The sequence below is a fragment of the Drosophila bipectinata genome, chromosome 2L (genome assembly GCF_030179905.1).
Source record: "Drosophila bipectinata strain 14024-0381.07 chromosome 2L, DbipHiC1v2, whole genome shotgun sequence".
In the NCBI taxonomy this organism is placed as follows: Eukaryota; Metazoa; Arthropoda; class Insecta; order Diptera; family Drosophilidae; genus Drosophila; species Drosophila bipectinata.
In genome coordinates, this window is record NC_091736.1 from 6,456,466 (window position 1) to 6,470,475 (window position 14,010).

General features: G+C 41.7%; 1 protein-coding gene across 2 annotated transcripts in view; it reads right to left on the reverse strand.

Moving 5' to 3' along the window:
- ed (hemicentin protein echinoid) overlaps positions 1-14,010 on the reverse strand; it is a 76,275-nt gene that overhangs the window by 33,516 nt on the left and 28,749 nt on the right. For both annotated transcript variants that reach the window (XM_017233387.3, XM_017233388.3), the window contains exons 2-4: positions 6,689-6,890; positions 797-1,057; positions 543-739 (exon numbers count right to left, since the gene is read on the reverse strand). In XM_017233387.3, coding sequence (XP_017088876.2) covers positions 543-739; positions 797-1,057; positions 6,689-6,890 — 660 coding nt within the window. The remainder of the gene's footprint in view (positions 1-542; positions 740-796; positions 1,058-6,688; positions 6,891-14,010) is intronic.

Here is a 14,010-nt window from a genome sequence, read left to right on the forward strand (position 1 = left end):
GGCAGCGGCATTTAAACTAAATGTGTCATGTGCATTTTAAGAGGGAGCTTTGTGGGAGGGGGATTTAGGGGTTAAACACAAAAAACCCAACCAGGGGTTAAACGTCGAGTGTTCATTGTCTCCTCCTTCCTTCATTATGCTAATGTTCAGATGGTGTTGCATTATACTCGTAATTGTAATTGCCACAGAGCATGCCAATTAAGTGATTCCAATTTGGAGGGCAGTGGATGGAGAAGGTCAAGCTTGGTGGACGGATGGATGACTCCATCTGGAATAGGAGTGTATACATATCTCCCTCAAAACTTCAGACAGAGACTCTCCCCGTTCAAAGTTTCTAATTAGCAATGGTCAAGCGATGTTATTTATGGGAATATTTCTTGCAACTAGAGCTAGGGTGTGCCTTTATGAGGAAATTATTAATGATCCTCAAGTGGTGGCCAAGATTATCAGGGGAATGGTGAAATGTGGGGGGATCTTCTTTCAGAAAGGGCCTTTAAGATTATACCAAAAATGCAACAAATTTTAATAAAAATTCTATTTACAGTTAACATTCAAAGTGGCAGTGGCTTCCAGACGCTTTCCCTCGTTCATGGCCCGATTCCTCACCACACACTTGTACTTGGCTCCATCGTCTTCCCGGCGAGGAGTTATCGTCAAGGTGGCATTTGTGGGCTGATCCTTGGTGCCGCCCCTCAGCACAGTAGATGGCAGTGGGGAATTGGAACCATCGCGATACCAACTATAGGTGATTTAAATATTTAATTAAAAATTAAAAATAATTGAAATATAAACTTACGTTATGGTGGGATCGGGAGAACCGCCAATACTGCTGCAGGTCAGCTCCAAGGGCTTGTCTTCGGTGGCCACGGCTATGTTTCCGGGCGAGATCACGGGTGGATGGGGTGGCGTCAGAACGGTGAGGTTGTGGAACTCCTGATGGACATCCGCTCCAGTTCCCTTGGCCTTGATGCGGCACTCGAAGCGACCATTATCTCGATTGTACGAGACATTCTTGATCTGGAGATCGTAGATACCGCGCTCCGGATGAAAGTCGAGTCTGAAAAACAGAAAAGTTAATCAATTTTCCAGATTTCTCCTCAATTTACATTCTTCTTTTGGCCAGAAATCAATTTATTTTTATTTGAAAAGTTGCAGGCTGCCCCGCCCCCTCAGCTGCCATCACTAATTGTGCTAATATTGGATTTTCCCACTCTTGTCCTTGATTCGTTTCCTGTTTTCTGCCCGCAGGTGGCCAAACTTTAAACGCTCGCAATATAAATAAATACGAAATGGTAATATTTGACGACGCCGGCGACAAGTAGGGTGGGCGGTAGGTACAACATAAATAAAATCAACGTTCGAATAAATGTTTGCATATTTTTCCTAGACAATTTTCCAATAAGAACCTTGGCTCCTGGGTCCTGTGCCCTGGCACCTCAGCTCAGGCTGTACCCAAGTGAAAGGTAAACAGGAGAAAAAAGTAATGTAATTTTCCAGCACAACTCTGTGTGTTTACCTTATTGTTATTGTTATGTGTTGGACTATTAGGCTCTGAGGGGTTTCTTCGGCCCTAAAACCGAAATTAATTGAAAAAATTGTTTATAATTGGAAAATGGAAGATGGCCTGTGATTAGGCTAGACACTCTCACAGTTATTTGATTTGTTGTTTAGTCAAATAAATAGATTTCCCAGCCAGAACCGAAAACAAACATCGATTTCTAGTGTTTGTTTAAACTACATATCTGAGGGTGGCCTTCTACGTAAATTCGATTTATCTTCTCGTAATTTGTGTGTGACATTTTTGATTTAATGGCTGGGGCCGACAAACTTTTCGAATTTATGGCAATTGATTTTGTTAAATGGCATTTCAGTCAATTCGCTGCCTTCGTTCGATTTCCATATTTCATTTAATTCAATTGATTCGAGTGTACACATATGTTCAAAGCTTTTAATAAAAATTCTTTAATGCTCACATATGTTATTCGTCAATAAATGTTAATTTTTAACTTTCATATTAAATCATAGAAATAGAGAAGCATTTCTTTTCAAGAGATTGGCAATTTTCTACTTCTGTCAGACATTCAATTCCCTCCCTCTCTAGTTGCCTTCGTTTTGTCAATGTCTTAATATTTCAAGGCCACTTCAGTATCCTCTTTTTAGGACTTTTTCTTTCACAATTTTCTCAATAGCTTGATGCTGATGATTATTTGGCAGTCTTCGTCATCGTCGTTGTCCTGGACAACTACTGAAAATTGATGCCGGCTGAATGCGCTTCGCTGGATCCGTGGCGTTTCCACGCTGGTCAGTCAGCAGTTTATTAGATTGGCAAACAAGATGCCACCCACTACCCACTAGCCATTTCCCATCGAAAAGTGAGAGGTAGAAACTTTTGGGAAGCTCATTTGTCAATCTGCAAGTGGACCGTTGACTGAAGACTTGATGGAATTGCTTTTTGGTGGGAGTATTGCGCATTTTCCACCGACTCGGAGGCTTCGACAATTTTTATTGGCCAGCCTTGGGGATAAGCCCTATTAGACAGAAGCAGAACTACATTCGTGTGCTAATTACCGCCAAAAAACGCACTGCAGCGCAAAAAAGGAATGCGTCTGTGAGAAAATTTAATTTCTGCCAGGAATCTTGCTCTTAAAATCTCTAAAAAGCTAACAAGGATAATCCTAAACCGCCATAGGGGGTAGGAATGGAATATTTACAGACAGAAAAATAATCAACCAAGCTCAAGTATTAATTAAATTATACTCTCAAGCTCCTGGCACTTCCACGCTTAATAAATGCAAATTTGTACGTCAATTTCACATTCTATGTTAAGCTTTTAATTGTTTAAAAGTTACTTTTCTCTCTGTAGAGGACAGCCAATTGACAGAATTCTCTGTAGACCCTCCATCGCGAGTCCTTGCTAGTTGAACCATTTTTTTCCAGCTGCTTCCTGTCTCTGTCTCCTATCCCATCTCTGCATTTTGGGGACATGTCTCTGGCGACTTGCTCATTTGCAGCTGGGATAGCAGGAATTCTCAGGACACGTGCTCGGGTGGACGTAGAAAAAAAAGTGCAAATTATAAAAACTGCTGGCAAAGCGCAGTCATCGTCATAGTCTCGACTCTGGGGAATCCCTATCCAGTTGCTCCCTCCTCTTGGTGCTCGCGGCTTAAATCAGCAGGTGGGGCAGGGGCTGTGGATTGTGGCCAAGCCAAAATGGGGGAAAGGACGCGTCCTTGAGCGCCACCAAAAAGGACTCCGGGGGAATAAGTAAAAAGCCCCCAGGCCCCCATGTTCTTGTTGTGCAAAAATTTCAAGTTTATCCACAGCAGGTCTTGGGTTTTATTTTTTATTTTTATCCTCTATTTTTCTATTTTCTATCTGGTATTGCAATTTGTGATTTGTTGTTGCTGCTGCTTGGTCCTTCGTGTTGTCCTCAATTCCAAGTCATCCCTCTGGGCAAGTTTTGAAAAAGTTTTTTCTTTTTTTTTGATTTTTTATGGCAGGGCAGCGAAAAAATTTAAACGGCCGCCAATTATTGGGCTGAGTTGGAAAACAAAGAGGAGACCCACAAAAAAATTAGGATAATTTCGAGGGGGGAAGACTTTACTTTAAAGTTTAGAGGAAAAAAAGAAAGAACAGCTTTCTTTAGGCGGAGCCTTGCAGTTAGCTGGCAGGTTATGTTAGTTGATAATATCGGATACGATATATACGGATAATATTTTATATAGTTGCCCATAGGGGTTTTTTCCTAATGGGATCCCTTGAAAATGGGGTTTTTACCTATATGGCCCACAGTGATGACTATATCTTTCCCAATTTTCATCCGATTCTCAAGCGGAGTACCTTAAACGATTTCTGGGTCGATTTGCCACCATTCTGCATCAAAATCCTGAGACGAAAAATTTTTTATATTTTTTGTCCAATTTTCCTGATGGGATCCCTTGAAAATGGGGTTTTTCCCTATATGGCCCACAGTGATGGCTATATCTTCCGCAGTTCCCATCCGATTCTCAAGCGGAGTACCTTAAACGATTTCTGGGTCGATTTGCCACCATTCTGCATCAAAATCCTGAGACGAAATATTTTTTAGATTTTTTGTCTATTTTCGTGATGGGATCCCTTAAAAATGGTGTTTTTCCCTATATGGCTAACAGCGATGGCTATATCTTCCCCAATTCTCATCCGATTCTCAAGCGGAGTACCTTAAACGATTTCTGGATTGATTTGCCACCATTCTGCATCAAAATCCTGAGACGAAATATTTTTTAGATTTTTTGTCCATTTTTCATGATGGGATCCCTTAAAAATGGGGTTTTTCCCTATATGGCTCACAGCGATGGCTATATCTTCCCCAATTCTCATCCGATTCTCAAGCGGAGTACCTTAAACGATTTCGGGGTCGATTTGCCACCATTCTGCATCAAAATCCTGAGACGAAATATTTTTTAGATTTTTTGTCCATTTTTCATGAAAAAGGGGGTTTTTCCCTATATGGCCCACAGTGATGGCTATATCTTCCCCAATTCTCATCCGATTCTCTAGCAGAATACCTTAAACAATTTCTCGATCGATTTGCCACCATTCTGCATCAAAATCCTTAGAAAAAATATATTTTAGATTTTTTGTTCATTTTTTGTGATGGGATCCCTTGAAATTGGGGTTTTTTCGTATATGGCCCACAGCGATGGCTATATCTTCTCTAATTCTTATCCTTTCTTCCATATATTCAAAAAAACCAAAAACACCACATATTGGAGACATATTATTAGCCTTGTAAAAACAGAATATTTAGATGCCTTGTCCTGATTTACAATACACTTTCGCCCTGAAGTATGTAATCGAATCACCCCACAAGTGAAATTCGGAATCCGAGAGATTGCGGATCCCTGGCCCCTTGAATCCTCCGACAATTGCGTTGACTTCCAAATGCCGCACTCATTGTTTCTCAATCTCTGAAAGCGGAGCATTCCCCCGATGTCTCGTTAAATTAAATGTTCAGCGAAATATTAGCCGTGAGCTTTCTGTTTCTTTGGACATTTTTTTTTGTCTTTCGACCCGTCGCGACATTTTGGCCCAAAGAAAAAATGGTGTAATTCCTTTTTTTTGCAGTTTTTTGTATTTTAGCATTGCCAGCAAATTTGCAGTAATTTCACTTTTGCTGCCGCACAGATGGGGCACAGATATAGATATAGCCAAGGAGCAGGGACAGAGACTGGGGCGTGGCAGGAGGAGTAAGGGTACTATCTCAGCCTTCATTATGTGGCCGGTTTGGCTCGCTTCTGTCTCTCCTTGGGCCATGTGTCCTGGTGGCCCAGGTTCTGGTTAGGGCTGGGTTTTGTTCGTGTCCTTGTTGCCTTGTTGTTTCCTTATCCTTGTTAGCTTTTGGCACAAATTGCAGTAAAAATATATTTTACAATTTGCCTGGCAGGCTGCGCGATTTCTTGGCCCCTCATTGCCTCTTAGGGCTGTCCTATTCCTATTTGTTGATTTGCTTTTATTATACTTAGACACATATAAGTACATAGAAATAGTTGTATGTTCTTTAGGATATATATTTTTATTTTTTCTTAAAATATATTTAATTTTTTTTTCTCTGCATCTTTAAATTTTAAAATATTATGACCTCTAGAAGAAGCTGGCTTGCGGCCATTTTATTTGCGGAATGAAACGAAATGGAATGAAACGGAAGCGCAACGAGTTGGAATGGAACGCTGGCTGGGCTGCACTTTCCACAAGTCGCACGACTGTGCCGCACAGTTGGCACTTAAAATTTATGTGTTGCCACATAAAGAAACCCGTACAGCAGTAGCCGAACATTAAAAAGCTGGCGGCCAACAGGAAGCGGAAGTCGCAGGCACCAAGCAAATAAAAATACAATTGAAAAGGGGGCGGCCAGGGAGGTAATGAAAATGAAACATAAACACAAAAACACCAATGGGCCATGTGTGTAGATGGGCTTGTGAGTGGCAGGCTCATAATTGTCTCAACATGCAACACGCGGCGTTGACATTAAGGATTAAGCCGAAACATTGGAAACTAGTGATGGGGAAACTAAAGCCGAATCGTGAGTCACGAGGAGGAAAATAAATTACCATACTTGCTAAATAATTCAAGCTTTATGATATAAATATTTTAAAGTTATATTTAAATTTTAATAATCCCTCTTTAAGGGATGTTAAGCCCATTGATGTATCCATGACTATGGCCAAGTTCGGACTTAACTCTCGGCTGCCTGGTATTTGTTTAAATTGCCAAGAACTTGATTTTAATTAAGTTGCCAGCCCAGTCAGTCACATGCATAAATCGCATTATCCAGGTCGTCTGGAATGGGTTTGACCTGGAGCTTTAACTGGTGGGGGAGGTGGGGGAGTGTGAAACATTTAATTAACTTAACAAATGGCTGCCAACTGCTGCTGTTGCTACTGCTGCTGCTGCTTCTGCTTTTGGCTGCCAGGATAAACTGTACTTGGTAAGGGAAGGATATGCCGTTAATGCCAAAAGAGAAAAGGACACAGAGCCACCCTGCCACTAGCAGGATTCTCCCACAAAATTTCACTTTACGACCCCACCACTGGACAACCATAAACGACATCAGCTTTATGGACAGCAGCATTTAACATCCCTCAAAGCTGGTCCCATTCCCGCAATTATCATGGCCATGGACTGGGATTTGATGTCCATTACTACTCACCTATAGCCGGAACTCAACTGCACATCGCCAATGGCCACGTTATCGAACTGGGCCGGATTCGCAATCGAACGGGTCCAGAAGAAGGAGAAATCATTCGAATCGTACTTGTCATTAAAGCGACACTTGAGGGTCAGGTCGGCATTCTCGCGTGTGTCGATCGACTCGTCGGCCAGGATGGTCGAGGAGCTCAATGCTGTCAGAGCTGGAAGGATAAAAAATAATACAAAATATAAATAAAGTTTCTGGTTGACAATAAAAGTATATGTAGTATCAGTATTGAAGAGAAAAGTAAACTTTTCAAAGGACTTTCGATTCCTACATCCATAAATAATTTAAATTCTTGACCGCCACACAATGCAACTTTCTCATACTTTCAGGCTCCATAAATACAAAAAAGAGAAAAAAATCATAACTTTTTACTTTGCTTTCAAGCCAAAGAACCTTTTCAGTTTTCATGAAATTTTCATCATCTGCCCCCCTCCCCTTCGAAAAGAAATCGGTTTAAAAACAAAAACAAAGGACAATTTTTGTTTAATTCTTAATAAAGCATTATTGTGGGTGTATGTTTGTGGGTGCGAGGAGGGTTTATACCTCAACAACTCAACGCAAACCAACTCGATAGAAAAAAAAAATGAAAACAATTTCAAGTAACTTTTTCATATGCTTAGAACCCAAACCCACCCACACACTCTCCTCCAGAGTCCGGACGACAAAGTTTGGAGATACATGGCCTACCTTTAAGCGCACCTTGAACACACACGCGTATCCCATGGATTCGCTTCGTTTCAGTTAAGGTTTCAGCTTTTCTTTTATTTTTTGGGGACTCTTGGCGCATTACTCTTACTTTGGTGCGTAAATTTCGAGTGGAATTTATAGCCGCTTTATATTTGGCATCAAATATGCATGAGACGGCGTTTAAGCCACTCCACAAAAAAGTATTCGAGGGGCAATAAATTTTTGTATTTGTGCCAAAGAACCAGACGCCCTAGTCTGGGCCAAGTTTAAAGACTAGAACGCTGCTATTCTTTCTGCATTTGCATTAGGGGCCAATAGTCGTTAAAATCGCAAAGTTATGCGACGCAGCAGCGGCCCATGAAAATCGCATTAAAATTAATTTGGCACTCGTCTGAAATATCCCCATTTAATCCGATGGATAAAGAGGATCTGGCGTCACACGTCAAGGTGGCAACTCTGCCAGCATCACTTCTCATTTTCGCCTTGGCCCCGAGAGTTCTATCTTGTGTTTTTTTTTTTGGGCCAGGAATTTATGTCAAAAGTTTCGTTCTTTCGTTCGTTTCTTGTTCGAGAGTCCTGCGATCTGGGTCCTGGCGAAACGGGCGGCGTTGTGCCCATTTCATTCATTTATTCTAGCCTGTCTCTGTCTGCCATTAAAGTTACTTTTGTGGAGCTCTTTTGGCCTGGTTGTCAACGCATTTCTTTTGCTCATTTCACTTGACTGCTTACCAGAGAGAAAGGGAAAGGGTAGGGTAGGAAGAGTTAGTGCTGTCCATTTTCGCAGGATGCGTTTCTAATTAAAAACTTTAGATGAGCACAACGGCGTAAGGATGGCGATGGCGATGGCGAAGGCCGAAGGAGGTTCAGCTCACTGCACTTAGGCAAATTGCCAGATGTTGTTCTCTCCTGTCCAGACCTGGGCATTGTTGTTGCATTGAGTTATCCTTAAGGCCTCCAATAACTCCAAAAAGTTAAGATTCAATCCCCGATTAATTGAGACCTTTAAACAGCCCATGTCCAAGGCTTCTTGACTTTTTCGATTCCGATTTTCACCGCCTTCAGTGTCGGACATTAAGAATTCAGGAAATGTTAAGTGCAATTAATGGGGCATACGGCCGAATGGCCAACCAACGGCAGCCACTTGCAACTAATTAAATTATCGTTACAGAACCCTGCCGAGAGCTCTCAGAGAGAGAGAGAGAAGAAGGTTAAAAGAAAAATTTCTTATAATTGCTGGAAATTAAAAATAATATGCAATCCAAAAGAAGTCGACTGATGGTCGACCCAAGAGAAGGGCTGAAAAATTCAATTTCCGTTCAGGAATATTCCTTTTTTCAACTAAAAGCTAATGGAGCCAAAGTTAAGAAAGAAATCAACTTTTTATTTATGTACTTTTATGAAAATGTATACATTAGCACGGAAATTGGCAAAGTTAAGGAATTAAGGTAATAATCATACTACAAGTCAGGCCTGAAAATGTTAAGATTTAAAGACCAACTAGTGCATTTGGTCAATGGCCTTTTCTTGGAGCTTCTGGCCAAGAATTCACAGCCCAGTCAGGCACACAGGTGACTAGCCGACACCTACTGTGGAGTTTCCAAGTGAAGCTTCCACACAATACGCAATTATGACGTGGGAATTATATTAAAATGGAAACAATGACAGACAAAAGGGCAAAAGGCTGGGAAACTGGGCAAACTGGGATGTGGCATGGTTGGAGCGGCCTATCCCAAGCTGTGAGCTGTTTTGTGGCTGCCTCAAGGGAAACCTCCGTGAAGACCCGAGAAAATGGGTAACAGAGACAGTACTGTGAGAGAGAGAAAAGGAGACTTGGTCTTGTTAATTGCATGTTCTGCATATCACTTATAAATGCAACAACGCCCACACACCACCCAACTTCGAGGAAACTTCACACTTCCACAGACACCTACACATACCTTGCCACACATGCACCATGCCACAAGCGAAAGAGACGGGGCGATGGACATGGCGAGAGAGAGACAGCAACTGATATGGTGGCAGATTTTGGAAAAGTTCGCCATAATTGGATTTTCAGAGTTAATTACCAGCATTGAATTTGGCCATAAAATGTAAGAAATACCTACGCTCTACCACTAGCTAGATAGCATATCCCCCTCTCACATATCCCATATCTTTTTCACCATTACTGTCCTTCTCTTTCGCTCTTCAAGCACTTGATTACAATGTACTGTAAGTTGGCATAGATTTTTTATTTTAATTGGAAACATTTTCTTTTTTAGTTAGTGGATATTTTAGTTGGAAATTAGTTACACAGAGAGTAATATTTTTTATTAATATTATTTATATTTTATTGATTTTATTTATTAGGGGCCTCTTTTTGTGATTCTTCTAAGGTTGCTAATGCCACACAGGAAATCTCAGAGGAGAGCAAAAGACAGACATCTGCAGAGTTATGCATAATGTGTACAGGACACAGCGAAGAGATGCCAAAGGATAAAGGACCTGGGACCAGGACACCGAGCAACAGCAGGAGCTTAGGAATTATGTCTTATTATTTTGCCTGCAGCCTCTGCAGGCCAGGCCAAGAACAATGGCAAATCACATACAGTGTTCAGGACTTTCTCTGCAACTCGGGTTGTTGTCCTGGCACTGCACCAAAGTCGCAATCTCAAGCCTTTAATGTCTTTATGTTGGACTGGCCGACAAAATCCTTGCACTGAGAGTGAAAAGGATAAGTTAGCTTCCTACTCTCTAAGAAAACTTTCTATTTTCTTTCAGTGCAACATCTTTAGTCCTTGCCAACTGCTGCTGAATCCAGTCGATAAAAACTGCAACTGCTTCAGCTCCGCGCCCATAAAATGCAACATAATTTTCTTATGACTCACACAGATAGAGAAAGCTTAAGAAAAATACAAAAAAATCAAACCAAACGATTCCAAAAAGGTACGGCCAGGAGGAGGAGGTGTTAAAAGGGCAGCTAGGAGGTGGCCAGGAGGTGGCTAGTAGGGCTAGGAGTCACTTCTGGATGCAGCCTGCTGCTGTTACAATGAATGTTATCTGTTTTAAACGGCGCTCCCGTTTATCCTTGGCAGGAAAGGACAAAAGACAACCCAAGTCTGAGACAGCAAAAGTCAACGAATCGGAAGAAGATTGCAATTTAAGGCCCAAGCCCAAGGAGGTGCCGGGTTAAGGTGCGGCAAACTGGTTTTTTGTGTGTTGTCTGCAAGTCGGAGGAATATATATTGATGGCCAAGTTGTAAGCTCCTGGGCCAAGAATACCAAGAAATCACAAATGTTAAGAGACAGTGTGTACGGGGGTTAAGAAAACAAGAAACGTGACAACATTTAAGTGGCACATTTAACCCAATAGAGGAGATTAGTTATACCTTCCTATAATAACAAATAAATCAAGAATATAGTGCCTATATAGGACAAGACCCCTGAATAAATTATAAGAAAAATGGCAACAAGAACCCACAGCCAGTAGTGGGTTAAGTAAAGAGAAAATCGCATGTTGCAGCTGTCTTTTTTCGCAAGAAGGTAGAGGGAAGGTATGCCACCAGCAGATGTGGACACCTATATCTACCTACAGCTCTCTTGTACCGTTATTTCATTACAACTTTTGCATGACAATGCGGAAAAGTGGCAGCAACAAATGTCGAACCAAGAGGGGGGAGACTCACTCATAAGATGCGTGCCAAAGAAACAAGAATCTCCATCTCTCTTTTTTGGAGAAAAGAGGCAAGAGTCGCTAGTCTCACTAAAGTCGAGGAGTTTCGGTGAGATACAAGTTGTATCTGCAAGTCGTGGGTCTCACACGAAAAAAAAAGACAACTTTTCTGCAGCAGCATTTATGCGTTTTTATGCAGCGAGCCCCAAATTGCTTTGGCCAAAGTGGAAAAACCAGTTCGAGTTGCAACTTTTCAGGCAGCAAGATACTACTCGTACACATGAGCGCAAGAGCAGAGCCTCTTAACCCTCTGTGGTGCGAATGTGTGTGGTTAACATGGCTTAAGAAGAAACTTTTGTGCTCTCCCCCCCAAAAAAAATAAAGAAATATAAGCAACAACAGATAAGTTGCAACTTTCGAAAGTTCCACAAGAACTGAAATGTTTTCGTAGCTCTTTATTTTTTTTTTCTTGTTTACAAGGAAGGAGAAACCTCCTCCCTGGCCATATCCTTCCTGCCCAGGTCCTTTTTTGGCATACATTTCCGCAAGAAGAAGTCGAATGAAAATGCAATTTTCAAAAGCAAAACAAACACTTGTTGATTTGCAAGGACTGGGTTGGGAATGGGTTGGGAGTTGCCCCCCCCAACCGAACTGGTGTTGAAATATTAATAAATAAGCTTGCCAACTTTGGCAATTTTCACCAGCTAGCTACCACCCACCCATCCACACACCCTTTCTGCCACTTGCCACTTGACAAACCGCACAAAAATCCAGGGCCAAAGGCAGCCGAATGCTGAAAATTTTTCTTACTGCCACAAAAAGTTGCACATGCATGCACTCCTCTCTCCGGGGCCGACCAAATCAAAAGCGGGCCAAGTGCGCCAAACTTTTGCACTCGAAAAAGCGCAGAAGAGAACCCAAAGAAGCGGGACGAGCCACCAAGAATTTTCCTCTTTTTTTCGCTGTTGACTTTTGGGTCAGAGGAGGAGCGCCCCCATCCTGCGTATCACTTTATCAACACTGGGGAAAATTCAATTTCACTTGCCCATATGGGGCAAGTCCCGCTGGGGGCGTGGCACTTATCATATTCGCGCAAACTTTTGTGGCATTGCAAAGTTCAACACTTTAGCAGGTGGAGTTTATTAAAAATGCATTTGAAAATGAAGTGAAAAAAATTCATACAGAGAGCGAAAAATAAAGTTTTGGAATCTTAAAGGATTAAGGGGGGGTCTTGTAGTTAGATTGTTTGTTTCCGTGCACTTCATAAATTGCCTCCAGCATTGGTGACCACTTTATCACTTGGCACTCCCCAGATACACTTCCACAAAATCACAAAAAAAAGAAAAACGAATCAGCAGCTGGCGGAGAAATAGAACAAGTCGAAGTAGTTTCGGTTGAACTGGAAAATACCCCAGGGCAATCTGCAAGATACTTTTGTATCTTTTGTGCTGCTGTGCTACTGCAATGGGATTCTCTCCTACTGCCACTGCTTCCCTTGCGGTTGTTCACTGGTAATGACCAGAGCACGTTTTTGTTTTCCAGAGGAGGTGGAGGTGGTGGTGGACCTAAGGAGTGTGCTGGAAAGGCTGTAAAGAAATATCTCCAGCAATATTTGAACATTTACGCTTCATCGATTGCAGTCGGCAGAGTGGCAACTACTGCCGAGTGCAAAACGTATCTGGAAGATAGATACGAGTGCACAAGGTAGCCAAGTTTGCTGGCCAAACAAATAAACCACCAGAGCAGGAGCTGGAGATGGCCAGAAGAAACTTTTGTTTACCCAAGTGCAGGCGAGGCGAAACGATAAAAAGTCAGAGGCGAAGGAAAAACCCATCGCTTGACCAACTCAACTCCAAGTTGTTGACAATCGCGGGGGAAGAAAAATTGGACGGGGAAGTGGATAGGGGGGATTTTCTCATTACCGCCTGAGATTCCACTTCCCACTCAGACACGTGGACACTTTCCCAAAAGCTAATTAAAATAATTCACATTTTTAAAGCCAGCAAGCGATTGGTTTCTTGGGAACTTCCATTCTTGAATAGGAATTGGAAGAAAATTCATTAAATGTCAGGTGTTTTTGGGTGAAAACTCTTATTGTCGCATAATAATCATAAACAAATAAGGTGGAGCCCCCCGGAACATGTTTGCTTTGCATTTATTCGGGACCTTATTTATAACGCAGGCTTGTGATTCAATTAAAAATCAGCCTTGCATGCCATAAATATTTTTTAAATGCCAAAGACAAAAAAAAACCAAACAACAGATGAGCTTGAGATACACTCTCTCAGCCTTTCACCAAAAAAATATAAAAAAAAAGAAAACGGAAGGAGGAGATCTGGAGGAAGCATCCTTCTAAGCACACAGGAAACAGGAAAGGAAACGCAGAAAAGGAGCCGCCGCACCAAGGCAGGAGGAAAAATCACTGGCAATTTGCATAAGATACAATTGAGTGAGTGTCGTTTCTTTATATTTTTTCTCATCATTTTTTTTCTTCTTGAGGGCTGGGATGTGCTCGTGTAATGAATTATCATATTTCATGTGGAAACTCCGGCAGCAGCAATGTTTGTATTCAAATTTGTGAAGGGGGGAGTCGAGACACTACTCCCAAGAAATGCCGCAAAGTATGCCATAAAAAAATATACAACCACACACAAGCCAGAGGAAAGCCAAGCTTGCCAACCAAACGCATAATTCATGAAAAAAATATACAGCTGCGGTCAAATATTAAAGGGGGGGAGTGACATCAATTTTTGCGCAAAATGATTGTCTTGAAGTCCTCGATTCGAGCCCTTAATCAGAACTATTGTTACTCTTACTATTCTGGTGATAACTAGAATTTTAAGCAGAAAACCAGATTGAGTCTAGTCCTTGTTGATTTGGGTCGAGACAAGGACTTGGCAGCTTTGGCTTTAGAAATGGGGATTTCCCTTCCTAT